This window comes from Gorilla gorilla, chromosome 3, assembly GCF_029281585.2.
Source record: "Gorilla gorilla gorilla isolate KB3781 chromosome 3, NHGRI_mGorGor1-v2.1_pri, whole genome shotgun sequence".
In the NCBI taxonomy this organism is placed as follows: Eukaryota; Metazoa; Chordata; class Mammalia; order Primates; family Hominidae; genus Gorilla; species Gorilla gorilla.
In genome coordinates, this window is record NC_073227.2 from 107,032,901 (window position 1) to 107,048,414 (window position 15,514).

At 36.6% G+C, this 15,514-nt stretch overlaps 1 protein-coding gene across 13 annotated transcripts in view; it reads left to right on the forward strand.

The window, feature by feature from the left end:
* Nucleotides 1-15,514, forward strand: part of PTPN13 (protein tyrosine phosphatase non-receptor type 13) — a 222,882-nt gene that overhangs the window by 121,078 nt on the left and 86,290 nt on the right. For 11 of the 13 annotated variants that reach the window (XM_019025698.4, XM_063705403.1, XM_063705405.1 and 8 more), the window contains 3 exons: nt 2,633-2,728; nt 3,127-3,220; nt 8,316-8,538. In XM_019025698.4, the coding sequence (XP_018881243.4) occupies nt 2,633-2,728; nt 3,127-3,220; nt 8,316-8,538 (413 nt within the window). The remainder of the gene's footprint in view (nt 1-2,632; nt 2,729-3,126; nt 3,221-8,315; nt 8,539-15,514) is intronic. The other 2 variants (XM_063705404.1, XM_063705407.1) reach the window with 1 other exon arrangement.

A 15,514-nucleotide genomic window follows, 5' to 3' on the forward strand; every position in this document is an offset into this window, starting at 1 on the left:
ATCTCTATTAAACACCTTCTAACATAAGGAATAATTCATCATGTGAATGAAGACTGTCCTCAGGTTTCAGACTAGCAAAAAAGAATTCCTCACCCACCTTGATTCTCTACTGCCGTGCACTTCGTGTCACTCCCCAGTTTTAGATACTTCCCAGGGTCTCCTTTCTTCAGTGTCAAAAAAAAAAAAAAAGACACAAGAAAATTCTAATTGGTTCCACTAAAATTTAGGTATTCTAGCCTACCCTACATCTTCATGGCTACATGAAAGCTTTCATGTACTTTTTGCTGACTTTTATCAACATTGTTCATGTCAGAATTTCTTTAATCTTCTCAAGCCTCAGCCAAACAGGCTCCCAAGAGGTGATTGACTTTTTATTTCCAGGCAACATTATTGGTATGAATATCTTGGGATTGCCTCTGTATTTTCACCTTTTCCCTTGTCTGTTAGTTACCTCTTTTAAGAAGGAATGATTTTTCCTCCTTGCCTGTCTACTCGTCCCACATGTGTTCTTTTTTCCATCTCCTGTTTCCTTCAAAACATTTTTTTTAATCAGTTTTTCCCACTACCATTTGCAACTTCAGTCTCTCCCACTCAACGGGCTTATTATCCACTACCTAAAATCAAGCACAGACATTCTTCTCTAGGGGGAAAAAAAACTTTTTTTAACCTCTTTTTCCTTCCCAAATCCTCAAAATTCTTGAAAGAATACTGGATACTCATTTTCTCAAATTCTTACCATCTAGTCCTTCTTTAACCCTCTCTGATTTGGCCTCTGACCTGTTCATGCAATGAAAATAGTTGTCTTAAAGGTCACCAATGACCTTTATATACCACTTATATACATTTATTCACTCAGAAAATATTCATTTTGTGCTTGCTATGTACCAGGTACTTGCTAGACTAGATACTGGAAGTACATCTAAAAAAGACAACATTCTTTTTCTCAGAGAACTTATAATTTAGTTGAGGAAACAAACAAGTAGAGAACTACAAAGTAGTGTATACGAGTTGCAATTAAGCATGAGGCTACGTGAAAGTAAGAGGAACAATGTCTAACTCAGCCTTTATGTGGTCATAGAAGCTTTTAGATAGAGGCTTCCTTTAAAGGTTAAGGAAAAAAAAGATATTCAGGTAAAGAAGAAGGGGAAGAGCAGTGTTTCTAACAGAAGGTATCCTTCAGAAAGGAAGCTAAAAGTTAATATGCTTTTGATTATCTGCAAATTTAGTAACATAGGTACAGAATTCGTTTAGGGAAGTGGATGGAGATAAGGCTTTTACCTGAATTGAGTTTTTAAATTTATATTTAAATTGTTGTGTTTGTGTGTATGTGTGTGTGTATATACGTGTGTGTGTATATATGTGTATATATAGGAGATGGAAAAAATATATGTGTGAGTATGTGTTCCCACTCCTCAAAACTTTGATTATATATGTATGTGTGTCTTTTATATATTGTATGTATGTGTACATATATATACTTTTTGCCCAATTCTCACAAATGAATCTGTGACTTCAAAATATAAAGAGACACTGCTATAAATGTAGTTGGGAGCCAGGCGTGGTAGCACATGCTTCTAGTCCCAGCTACTTGGGAGGCTGAGACGAGAAGATAGCTTGAACCCAGGAGTCCAGCACTGCAGTAAGCTATGACTGCACCACTGCACTCCAGCCTAGGCAACAGAATGAGACCCTGTCTCTAAAAAATAAAATAAATCTAGTTGAGGACCAGCTTATAAAAGGCTTTGAATACCAAGCTAAGAAGTTTTTTTAAACTGTATGTTGAAGACTCTAGTTTCAAGGATTTTAAGAAATATAATAGCTCAGATTTTCATTTCTGGGAAGTTAACTTTCTATAATGTGAATTATGTAAAGGAGCAAAACTGCAGAAAGGGGATTTAGGAGACAGGTAGTAGTTCAGGAGTGACATGAATAGTGCTCAGTGATAGAAACAATGCAGCTGAAGAAGAGGGGATGGTTCAGAAATACTTGGAAGGTAGGATTTAGATTCTAGTACACACTTGCCCCTGGGCTCGGCCCTCTTGTACAGTGCACACTCTGCACAAACCTACACATTACCCCCTTCCAAATGCTTATCTTATTCTAGTGGAAGTAAGCATTCTGTGTCAGTATTGGGGTACTTGTCTTCCACATTTCAAATTCTTTGAGATTGTTGTGTCTTTAGATTGTCTATTCCTTATAGAATCTAACAGAGAATTACACATAGTAAACATTGAAAAACTGTGATAATGATGCTTACATAGTGTGTGCTCTAAAAGCTTCGTGTATGTTAATTCATTTAATTCTCACAACCTTATGCAATGTGCACTATTATTATACCCCCTTTTTGGCTGAATTAGAAGAGTCGTGGGGAGATTAAATTACTTTCCTAAGGTCACACACTAGAAAGTGGTGGAACTGATTCAAACTGAGGCAGTCTGGCTCCAGAGTCCGTGCTCATAACCAGTATACTAAACCCATTATTGGAACGCATTATTTGAATACACTCCAGCGATTGGTAAATTTAAAGCAATGTATAAAATGTTTTAGTCCCGCAGGATTAAAATTAATATTTTGATTTATGTGGAATAGCTAATGAGTTTTCTTTCTAATCTTTTTGTTTTAATCCTTTTAGAACCAGTTCGAAGATACAAAACTTACCATGGTGATGCCTTTAGTACCTCCAGTGAAAGTCCATCTATTATTTCCTCTGAATCAGATTTCAGACAAGGTAGGAGGCACCTGAAACAAGCAAACTGTTTTTAAGAAACCACGATTATTATTATTTTCAATAGTGTTCAAATATTAATATAAATTGCCAGAAAGAATAATACTGTATAAAATTGCAAAATTAAAAAAAGCTGCTGGTTACTCATTAGTAGTATTATAGAAACTAAATAGCAGTTTCTTCAAATAACGATGTAGTCCTTTTCATTACAGAGATAATAATTCATTGTCTTTAAAAGTAACATGATTTACCTCAAAAGAGTTTAATAACATTATGTCATTAATTTTGTTCTGTGGATTAGATTTGTACAACTCTATGTCTGCTAAGTGTTTGAGTTTTAAATGAAATTACTCTCATGTTTCTATCACCTGTGCCATTATTTCTTTTTCATTCATAATTAGTGAGAAGAAGTGAAGCCTCAAAGAGGTTTGAATCCAGCAGTGGTCTCCCAGGGGTAGATGAAACCTTAAGTCAAGGCCAGTCACAGAGACCGAGGTATGTCATGAAAAAGTAGTGATGATACATTTCCAGTGACCAGTGTTTGTTTTTTATTTGAATTAAATGGAATTTTTTTTTTTTTTTTTGAGATGGAGTCTTGCTCTGTCGCCTAAGCTGGAGTGCAGTGGCGCAATCTCGGCTCACTGCAACCTCCTTCTCCCAGGTTCACGCAATTCTTTTGCCTCAGTCTCCCGAGTAGCTGGGATTACAGGTACGCACCAATGTGCCTGGCTAATTTTTGAATTTTTAGTGGAGACGGGGTTTCGCAATATTGGCCAGGCTGGTCTCGAACTCCTGACCTCAAGTGATCCACCCACCTCAGCCTCCCAAAGTGCGGGATTACAGGTGTGAATCAAGTAGAATTTGTTTTTTTACTATCCTTTTTCCTTTATTTTTTGCATTTTCCTTTTCTCTTCCTTTCCCCTAGCTCTCTTTGTTTTTATAAAAATTCTCAGAAATTCATCAATTATATGAAAGACAAAGTATTGGAATCTTTTAAAATCATGATTGGCTCTAATTATTTATAGTTGTGCTTGATTTTTAAAATTATCAATATGAATATAAAATAACAGGAAGGTGAAGGCATGGGATTAAAAATCTGTGAGAAGATAGTAAACCTTGATTTCTAAGATACCTTTCTTGAAAGGTTGGAATAGTCTCAGCCAGCAAGCTTTCAGTGAGTATTTATTTGTTGAATGAATAGTGAGTAGGTTACTACTAAGTAACCTATTATGTAAAAGGTTAATTATTCACTGTATCTTTCCTGGCTTAAAAGAGGTTATGTGGTACTTTTTTTTAAAGCCTGATTTAGGCTATTTAGAGTTCATTTTTATACTGACATACTTAGTGAATTTCTTATAAGGTGTTAGTATTATGTTTGTGCTCAGCTTAGGATGGTGGTATTATGGCTGTGTGTTGATTTATGTTGTTTAAACTGAAAGGTGTCAAGTCAATAGTGATGTGTGTCTTTGTCGTGTATGCCCAGGTCCCTTACATGAACAAAAGATGTAGTTAATGCTAAGCATTAATTTCAAATTTGTAATATATTAGAGAACCAGAGGTTGCTTGAGAATTTACTTCTAAAATGTGGGAATCCTTTCTAATTCTGTATTTCAGTTTGTTTAATTCAGGTGCTACCAAATAGAAAAGAATCATTTAGAAATAAACAGAAACTTGCCCCTTAGCTAATTAATTCTGCCAGACACTGTTTCACACCTGTAAACTATTAATAGATCAGGTAACCCTAGCCATGTGATTAAAACAGACTATTCACAGTTTAGAGTGTACGTAATTAAATACTTTAAAATTATTCTTTAGTTAATGGTCCACTTTTTTTTTTTTTTTTTTTTTGAGACAGAGTCTCGCTTTGCTGCCCAGACTGTAATGCAGCGGCGCTATCTCAGCTCACTGCAACCTCTGCCTCCCAGGTTCAAGCAGTTCTCCTGCCTCAGCCTCCCGAGTAGCTGGGATTGCAGGCACCTGCCACCATGCCCAGCTAACTTTTGTATATTCAGTAGAGGTGGGGTTTCACCATTTTGGCCAGGCTGGTCTTGAACTCCTGACGTCAAGTTATCCACCCACCTCAGCCTCCCAAAGTGCTGGGATTACAGGTGGGAGCCACTGCGCCTGGCCTAAAGGTCCACTTTTAATTAAAGTTGTTTCTTTTGTTTTTTGTACTTTTTAAAATAGTCTATAATTTTTTTCTTTGAGGAAAACTCCAGTAAGTATTCATTTACCTAAAGCAATCTATATTTGCATAATAGCATTTTATATTACTGTGTCCTTGTGATGACCCCATTTTGATACTTTTGAACAAAGAGGTAGGAGACAAAGATCTATGCTTTACGTTACACAGTTTTCTTTTTATTTTTTAACATTTATTTTCGGTTTGGGGGTACATGTGAAGGTTTGTTATATAAACACATGTGACGGGGGGTTGTATACATACTATTTTGTCAAGCAGGTATTAAGCCCAGTACACAACAGTTATCTTTTTTGTTCCTCTCCTTCCTCCCACTCTCCCCACTCAAGTAGACCCCAGTATCAGTTGTTTCCTTCTTTGTGTTCAGAAGTTCTTATCATTTAGCTCCCACTTACAAGTGAGAACATGTGGTATTTGGTTTTCTGTTCCTGCATTAGTTTGCTAAGGATAATAGCCTCCACCTCTATCCATGTTCCCACAAAAGACATGATCTCATTCTTTTTTATGGCTGTATAGTATTCCATTGTGTATATGTACCACATTTTCTTTATACAATCTGTCATTCTGAACATTTAGGTTGATTCCATTCTTTGCTATTGTAAATAGTGCTGCAGTGAACATTCATGTGTATGTGTCTTTATGGTAGAGTGATTTATATTCCTATGGGTATATACCCAGTAATGGGATTGCTGGGTCTAATGGTAGTTCTGCTTTTAGCTCTTTGAGGAATCTCCATATCGTTTTCCACAATGATTGAATTAATTTGCTCTCCCAACAGTGTGTAAGTGTTCCCTTTTCTCTGCAACCTCGCCAGCATCTGTAATTTTTTTACTTTTTAATAATAGCCATTCTGACTGTTGTGAGATGGTATCTCGTTGTGGTTCTGATTTGCACTTCTGTAATGATCAGTGATATGAAGCTTTTTTCAATGCTTGTAGGCTGCATGTATATCTTCTTTTAAGGGTGTCTTTCATGTGCTTTGCCCACTTTTTAATGGAGTTGTTTGTTTTTCTTTTGTAAATTTAAGTTCCCTGTAGATGCTGGGTATTAGACCTTTGTCAGATGCATAGTTTGCAAATATTTTCTCCCATTTTGTAGGTTGTCTGTTTACTCTGTTTTTCTAATGAAGCAAAAGCATGTGGGGATGAACAACAATAGGAAGCCAATATTGAATTGCACTAAGCTCAGTGTTGAATTGAGGGAGAATGTGTTTTAGAAGTGACTTTTCTCTATGCATCTAATTTGGAACCTATGAGTAGTTACTATTATGCCCACTTTAGCCAATTGAAAACTCTTGCTTTTAATATAAACAACCGAAATAGAGATAACACCTGAAGAAGCATTGGGATATGTGTTAACAATTGATTTACAGCCAATTTGGTTTGGATTTTTAAATTTTAAAACATATTCATTCAGGCGAAATTAAATCATTTTGGGAGCCTTAGGTTACTTTTCTTGAGTAGGAACCTCAAAAATGTCAAGGTTATGAGAGAATCCTAATTTTGATTGTTTCCAGATTTTATTTAAGGAAACATTAAGGCCGCCATACTTGTCAAATCTATGTTTAAGGGGTAAACTGTCTTTTTTTTCATACTTCATGGGGAGAAGAAGCCCATGTAGTATTCATAGCATCTGAGTTAGATATAGGTTTAGGTGAAAGAAAAATTTTCAGGAAGTAGATGGTTAGCTGTATGTATGTATTGTCTAATGTTAAGTTGCTAAACTCTATTTCTTTTAACTAGTTCCATCTTTTTTCTGCCCACTTAAATACACATTAGCTTAAAATACTGTCCAAATTCCTATTCACTTGCAGAACACACTCTGATAATATCCTTAACATGCTGGTACGTAATCAGGAGTCTTATTTTCTTCTTTAGGTCACACATTTGTAAAATCTATGAATAGTGCTGTATTTGTACATATTGCATGCTTCTTGACAAAAGTTTCGATTCCCTTTAGCTAGAATAAAATGGCAAAACAGATCCAGAGAGTGCTATTGATTTGTATCATAGTGGGATGGGGGGAGATTAACAGGAAATTATGAGTCATATGCAGCAGAATGAGTAATTTTTTTATACTGAGCTATCAAAAGTGTCTTTTAGTGACCAAAAAGGGCATTCAAAGTAGTTTCCAAAGAGAATTTCTAAGCCTTTTTATGTACTAGCTTTTGAAGTAAGTTTATACGTAGTACATTCCCACTGCTTCTGTGCCTCTCTGCTTGTTGAGGTAACCTTTGTTTCTGACTCCAAACAGAGTTGTTTTTGTTTTTCATTTTTGTCTCAAACTTTTCAGTTTTTATAGAAGTTTTGGTTAGATATCATATTTGGAGAGATAACAATGATAATTATTTTGCTACCTTTTAGTAGCTCTGCTGTAAAATAATTTTAGCTAAAAGACTGTAATATTTTATGAAAATAACAGGTTTGAGTTTAAATGTGCAGATTCAAGGTCTTATTATTATCTTTGACCCTCCCCTTAAGTGAGAGAGGGCCATAAAATTACATTCAGTTATTGACTTTACAGGTAATCATTGAGCACCTGCCGTGTACTAGGTGCTTTCAGATACTGGAGATAGAGTTGTGAACAACACAGAAAGTCCCTTGAGGGAAATGAGAAGTAGCCAATAAACCATGAAAAAGCAAGTAAATAATATACTGCCATATAATGATGGTGCCTTGAAGAAAAATAAAGCTACTTAAGGGGATAGGGAGAGCAGGGAGTAATGTCCAAATTCTGTTTTATATAGGTAGTATGATCAGTTTCATTACTAGAACAAGAGGCTCCTAACACCCAAGAGACTTCAAGGGTTTTAGGAGCTCTTTGTCAGGAACTGGGGACAAAGATCATATATGTATTTCCTTCCCTTCCCCCCTCCGTCTCCCCTGCTCCCTCCCCCTCTCCCTCCCCCTCCCCCACCCCCTTCCCCTCTTTTCTCCTTTCCTCTCCTCTCTTCTGTCACCCAGGGTGGAGTGCAGTAGTACAATCCCAGCTCACTGCAGCCTCAACCCCCTTACCCCCAGTCTCAATCAATTCTACACCTCAGCCTCCCAAGTAGCCAGGACTACAGGTGTGTGCCACCATGGCCAGCTAATTTGTTGTATTTTTTTGTAGAGACAGGGTTTCACCACGTTGCCCAGGCTAGTCTCGAACTCCTGGACTCAGGCGATCCAACCGCCTTCACCTCCCAAAGTGCTGGGATTGCAGGCATAAGCCACCATGCCCGGCCTATATATTTCTTCATACCGTACTGTGTAATGTAAAGATTCTTCTGAGATGGGAAAATAAAATTTGTTTAAACTCTTGCAACCTTACTTAAAATGAAGTTTGCTTGATTAGCCTTAAAACAATTGTTTTCTCCCAATCCTCACCTGTCTCCTCTTTTCTATATAGCAGACAATATGAAACACCCTTTGAAGGCAACTTAATTAATCAAGAGATCATGCTAAAACGGCAAGAAGAAGAACTGATGCAGCTACAAGCCAAAATGGCCCTTAGACAGTCTCGGTTGAGCCTATATCCAGGAGACACAATCAAAGCGTCCATGCTTGACATCACCAGGGATCCATTAAGAGAAATTGCCCTAGAAACAGCCATGACTCAAAGAAAACTGAGGGTAAGTTGATTCTCAGGTTGCTACACATCTAAACCTGCTCTCACAGGGAACTCTTGGGCAAAGTACTTTTAAAAATTGCTACAGGTATCCATCTAAAGTTACCTGTAGATGAAACTGAAATCCCATATTCATTTCCACTGGGATTAAATATCTTTTTGGTTGATTTTAAAATAAACATTTAGCTATTTTCATTATTTTATCTAAAAAATAACTTAGATGAATTTAGGGTGTCCTAACTATATACTTTAAAAGTATATTCATAATCCTTAAAGTTAACTAGCTGTCTTCATTATTGTAGGGGATTATTTTTTCATATTAAGAAATTTATTATTCCATATATTGAGAAGATCAGACATGGAAAGTTCAAGGTTAATTCCAAAGTTCAAGAATGTTATCAAGTGCATTTCATCTTGCTGCTCTGTGATTCTCAGAATTTTAGTAATAATTCACTTTCTGGTTAAAAGAGGACTCCATTAGCTCCAAACATCATATCCTCACATTTACAGTATCCAAAGACAGGAAGGACCAAGTCTGTATCTTGTATCTTGTGGATGGATATGTTTATGTGTCTGTTCTTCTAGTTGATGTATTTTTCTTTCAACCTATGACAATATATTTTTATAAACATAAAATCAAAATGAACAGTTATTTTCTCATGTAAAAAATATCTTAAATGTTTTACAACTTCTATATTATTGTTAGTGTTATAAAATACTTTATTATGTGACTTTACTATGTACTGTAATTTCTTTAGTTCCAATTATTGGACATTTTAAATGTTTCTAATTAGCTGTTGAAAGTAATGCTCTAAAGCAGGGCTCCACAGGCCAGCATTGGTCCATGGCCTGGTCACAGCAGGAGGTGAGCAAGGAGCTGGCATTGCCACCTGAGCTCCACCTCCTGTCAGATCAGCAGCAGCACTAGATTCTCATAGGAGCATGAACCCTGTTGTGAACTGCGTTGCTTGTTCCTTATGAGAATTTAATGCCTGATGATCTGAGGTGGAACAGTTTCATCCCAAAACCATCCCCTCCTACCTGTCTGTGGAAAAATTTTCTTCCACAAAACCTGTCCCTGGTGCCAAAACGATCGGGGACCACTGCTTTAATTAACATCCCTGCAGCTAACTCATTGCACATAACTTTCTCCAAGTAAAATAGCCAAGTCAAAGGCAGACACCGTTTAAGACATTTGATACGTATTGTCAAATTACCCTTCCAAAAGTTTGTGCCAGTTTTTGCTTCCTATGATCGTGCCTGTTTCTTCATATTCGTATGTATTTGGGATATTATCATTCTTTTTTACTATCATCAACTTGAAAGGTGAAGCAATATTTCATTTGTAACGTTAGTTTAAAATAATTCTTCAAAAGCAAAATAAATAATAGTAAACCTGGTAAAATCTAGAATGATTTTTTTCTTTTTAGTTCTGCACTAAGAAATTGTATTACCCTATACTGTTTTCATTTTTTGTTCTTTGCTTCAGAGAATTATCTTAAAAGCACATTTGTATGCTCTGAAGTTAATAGAATTCAAATTTCCTTCACAGTATTCTAAGGAGAAAAAACTGTTGGTTGGTGAAAATTGCATTGAACTACAAATTGGGAGACATGTATTCTATTCCTTATGATGCTGTTATATGACTTTATGTAAATTTTAAAACCTCTTTATTCCTCATTGTGCTAATTTTTAAAATGTGGAATTGGATTGTAGTTTATAAAACACTATCCAATTTTTAAGTTTTTAGATTCCAATAAAATATAACTGAACATATTTCAGGTAAAAGGAAGAAACTCAATAAGGCTTCATCAATTCATTATTACCAATATCTACATCAAAACTAAGTAATAGGCAGGATGTCATACAATATAGTGTGGGCTTCCAATATAATAATTCAGTGAGCAGCACAAACTGCACGTACATATACACCCCTTTTTCCTAAACCATAATTTTAGAGAGCTAAGCTAGACTTTGGTTCATTCACAATTCATAAATTATAGATCGTACCTTTATAGCATGCCACTGTGATATGTCATCTCGCTAAAAACCTGTTTCCTTTTTTAGGCAGTCAATTTCTAGCTATTTCAAACCAAACATTTCTTTGTCAGAGATATTCTGTGTCAGTGATTAGATAATTTGAACTACTGGTCATTAAAAGACTACCTAGTATTTTTTCTGAAAAGAGCTGGAGGTTATATTTTTGAGGCTGAAAAGGGTAATGGGGTTTGGAGGTACAGTTTGAATTAATATTTTTTCCCACAGCATAAATTTTCAGGATTTTTTTTTCTTTTGATGCAGACACATCTTAACTTCTTCATACCCTGTTGCCATAGTTGATCTTTATTATATTCTGTGTTTCCCATGGCAGACCACTTTCATTCTTTTTTTTTATTATTATACTTTAAGTTCTAGGGTACATGTGCACAACATGCAGGTTTGTTACGTAGGTATACATGTGCCATGTTGGTTTGCTGCACCCATCAACTCATCATTTACATTAGGTGTTTCTCCTAATGCTATCCCTCCCCCAGCCCCCCACCCCCCAACAGAACTTGGTGTGTGATGTTTCCCGCCCCGTGTCCATGTGTTCTCATTGTTCAGTTCCCACCTATGAGTGAGAACATGTGGTGTTTGGTTTTCTGTCCTTGTGATAGTTTGCTTAGAATGATGGTTTCCAGCTTCATCCATGTCTGTGCAAAGGACATTAACTCATCCTGTTTTATGGCTGCATAGTATTCCATGGTGTATATGTGCCACATTTTCTTTATTCAGTCTATCATTGATGGACATTTGGGTTGGTTTCATGTCTTTGCTATTGTGAACAGTGCTGCAATAAACATACGTGTGCATGTGTCTTTATGGTAGCGTGATTTATAATCCTTTGGGTATATACCCAGTAATAGGATCGCTGGGTCAAATGGTGTTTCTAGGTCTAGATTCTTGAGTAATCACCACACTGTCTTCCACAAAGGTTGAACTACTTTACACTCCCACCAACAGTGTAAAAGCATTCCTATTTCTCCATATCCTCTCCAGCATCTGTTGTTTCCTGACTTTTTAATGATTGCTTTTCTAACTGGCATGAGATGGTATCTCATTGTGGTTTTGAGTTGCATTTCTCTGATGACCAGTGATGATGAGCATTTTTTCATGTGTCTGTTGGCTGCATAAATGTCTTCTTTTGAGAAGTGTCTGTACATATCCTTTGCCTGTTTTTCAGTGGGGTTGTTTGTTTCTTTCTTGTAAATTTGTTGAAGTTCATTGTAGATTCTGGATATTAGCATTTTGTCAGATGGGTAGATTGCAAAAATTTTCTCCCATTCTGTAGGTTGCCTGTTCACTCTGATGGTAGTTTCTTTTGCCATACAGACACTCTTTAGTTTAATTAGATCCTGTTTGTCTATTTTGGCTTTCGTTGCCATTGCTTTTGGTGTTTTAGTCATGAAGTCCTTACCCATCCCTATGTCCTGAATGGTATTGCCTAGGTTTTCTTCTAGGATTTTTATGGCTTTAGGTCTAACATGTAAGTCTTTAATCCATCTTGAATTAATTTTTGTATAAGGTGTAAGGAAGGGATCCAATTTCAGTTTTCTACATATGGCTAGCAAGTTTTCCCAGCACCATGTATTAAATAGGGAATCCTTGCTACATTTCTTGTTTTTGTCAGGTTTGTCAAAGATCAGTTGGTTGTAGATGTGTGGTGTTATTTCTGAGGCCTCTATTCTGTTCCATTGGTCTATATCTCTGTTTTGGTACCAGTACCATGCTGTTTTGGTTACTGTAGTCTTGTAGTATAGTTTGAAGTCAGGTAGCATGATGCCTCCAGCTTTGCTCTTTTTGCTTAGGATTGTCTTGGCTATGTGGGCTCTTTTTTGGTTCCATATGAACTTTAAAGTAGTTTTTTCCAATTCTGTGAAGAAAGTCATTGGTAGTCTGATGGGGATGGTATTGAATCTATAAATTACTTTGGGCAGTATGGCCATTTTCATGATATTGATTCTTCCTATCCGTGAGCATGGAATTTTCTTCCATTTGTTTGTGTCTTTTATTTCGTTGAGCAGTGGTTTGTAGTTCTGCTTGAAGAGGTCCTTCATATCCCTTGTAAGTTGAATTCCTAGGTATTTTATTTTCTTTGTAGTAATTGTGAATGGGAATTCACTCATGATTTGGCTGTTTGTCTGTTATTGGTGTAGAGAAATGTTTGTGATTTTTACACATTGATTTTGTATCCTGACACTTTGCTGAAGTTGCTTATCAGCTTGAGATTCGGGGCTGAGACGATGGGGTTTTCTAAATATACAATTATGTCATCTGCAAACAGGGACAATTTGACTTCCTCTTTTCCTAATTGAATACCCTTTATTTCTTTCTCTTGCCTGATTGCCCTGACCAGAACTTCCAACACTATGTTGAATAGGAGTGGTGAGAGAGGGCATCCTTGTCTTATGCTGGTTTTCAAATGGAATGCTTCCAGTTTTTGCCCATTTAGTATGATATTGGCTGTGGGTTTGTCGTAAATAGCATTTATTATTTTGAGGTAAGTTCTACCAATACCTAGTTTATGGAGAGTTTTTAGCATGAAGGGCTGTTTAATTGTGTTGAAGGCCTTTTCTGCATCTATTGAGATAATCATGTGGTTTTTGTAGTTGTTTCTGTTTATGTGTTGAATTACGTTTATTGATTTGCCTATGTTGAACCAGCCTTGCATGCCAGGGATGAAGCCGACTTGATCGTGGTGGATAAGCTTTTTGCTGTGCTGCTGGATTTGGTTTGCTAGTATTTTATTGAGGATTTTCACATTGATGTTCATCAGGGATATTGGTCTAAAATTATCTGTTTTGGTTGTGTCTCTGCCACACTTTGGTATCAGGACAATGCTGGCCTCATAAAATGAGTTAGGGAGGATTCCCTCTTTTTCTATTCATTGGAATAGTTTCAGAAAGAATGGTACCAGCTCCTCTTTGTACCTCTGGTAGAATTCAGCTGTGAATCTCTCTGGTCCTGGACTTTTTTTGGTTGGTAGGCTATTAATTATTACCTCAATTTCAGAGCCTGTTATTGGTCTATTCAGAGATTTAACTTCTTCATGGTTTAGTCTTGGGAGGGTGTATGTGTCCAGGAATTCATCCATTTCTTCTAGATTTTCTAGTTTATTTGCATAGAGGTGTTTATAGTATTCTCTGATGGTAGTTTGTATTTCTGTGGGATCGATGTTGATATCCCCTTTATCATTTTTTATTGTGTCTATTTGATTCTTCTCTCTTTTCTTCTTTATTAGTCTTGCTAGCAGTACATCAATTTTGTTGATCTTTTCAAAAAACCAGCTCCTAAATTCATTGATTTTTTGAAAGGTTTTTTCTGTCTCTATCTCCTTCAGTTCTGCTCTGATCTTAGTTATGTCTTGCCTTCTGCTAGCTTTTGAATTTGTTTGCTCTTGCTTCTCTAGTTCTTTTAATTGTGATGTTAGGGTGTCGATTTTATATCTTTCCTGGTTTCTCTTGTGGGCATTTAGTGCTATAAATTTCCCTCTACACAGTGCTTTGAATGTGTCCCAGAGATTCTGGTATGTTGTGTCTTTGTTCTCATTGGTTTCAAAGAACATCTTTATTTCTGCCTTCATTTCGTTATATACCCAGTAGTCATTCAGGAGAAGGTTGTTCAGTTTCCATGCAGTTGTGCAGTTTTGAGTAAGTTTCTTAATCCTGAGTTCTAATTTGATTGCACTGTAGTCTGAGAGACCGTTTGTTGTGATTTCTGTTCTTTTACATTTGCTGAGTAGTGTTTTACTTCCAATTATGTGGTCAGTTTTAGAATAAGTGTGATGTGGTGCTGAGAAGAATGTATATTCTGTTGATTTGGGGTGGTGAGTTCTGGATATGTCTATTAGGTCCACTTGTTGCAGAGCTGAGTTTAAGTCCTGGATATCCTTCTTAACCTTCTGTCTCCTTATCTGTCTAATACTGACAATGGAGTGTTAAAGTCTCCCATTATTGTGTGGGAGTCTAAGTCTCTTTGTAGGTCTCTAAGGACTTCCTTTATGAATCTGGGTGCTCCTGTATTGGGTGCATATATATTTAGGATAGTTAGCTCTTCTTGTTGAATTGATCACTTTACCGTTATGTAATGGCCTTCTTTGTCTCTTTTGATCTTTGTTGGTTTACAGTTTGTTTCATCAGAGACTAGGATTGCAACCCCTTTTTTTTTTTTTTTTTTTTTTTTGCTTTCCATTTGCTTGGTAGATCTTCCTCTATCCCTTTATTTTGAGCCTATGTGTTTCTCTGCTTGTGAGATGGGTCTCCTGAATACAGCACACCGATGAGTCTTGACTCTTTATCCAGTTTGCCAGTTTGTGTCTTTTAATTGGGGCATTTAGCCCATTTACATTTAAGGTTAACATTGTTGTGTGTGAATTTGATCCTGTCATTATGATGTTATCTGGTTATTTTGCCTATTAATTGAGGCAGTTTCTTCCTAGCATCGAGGGTCTTTACAATTTGGCATGTTTTTGCAGTGGCTGGTACTGGTTGTTCCTATCCATGTTTAGTGCTTCCTTCAGGAATTTTTGTAAGGCAGGCCTTATGGTGACAAAATCTGTCAGCATTTGCTTGTCTGTAAAGGATTTTATTTCCCCTTCACTTATGAAGCTTAGTTTGGCAGGATGTGAAATTATGGGTTGAAAATTATTTCTTTAAGAATGTTGAATATTGGCCCCCACTCTCTTCTGGCTTGTAGGGTTTCTGCTGAGAGATCACTGTTAGTCTGATGGGCTTCCCTTTGTGGGTAACCCGACCTTTCTCTCTGGCTGCCCTTAACATTTTTTCCTTCATTTCAGCCTTGGTGAATCTGACAATTATGTGTCTTGGGATTGTTCTTCTCGAGTATCTTTGTGGTGTTCTATTTATTTCCTGAATTTGAATGTTGACCTGCCTTTCTAGGTTGAAGAAGTTCTCCTGGATAATATCCTGCAGAGTGTTTTC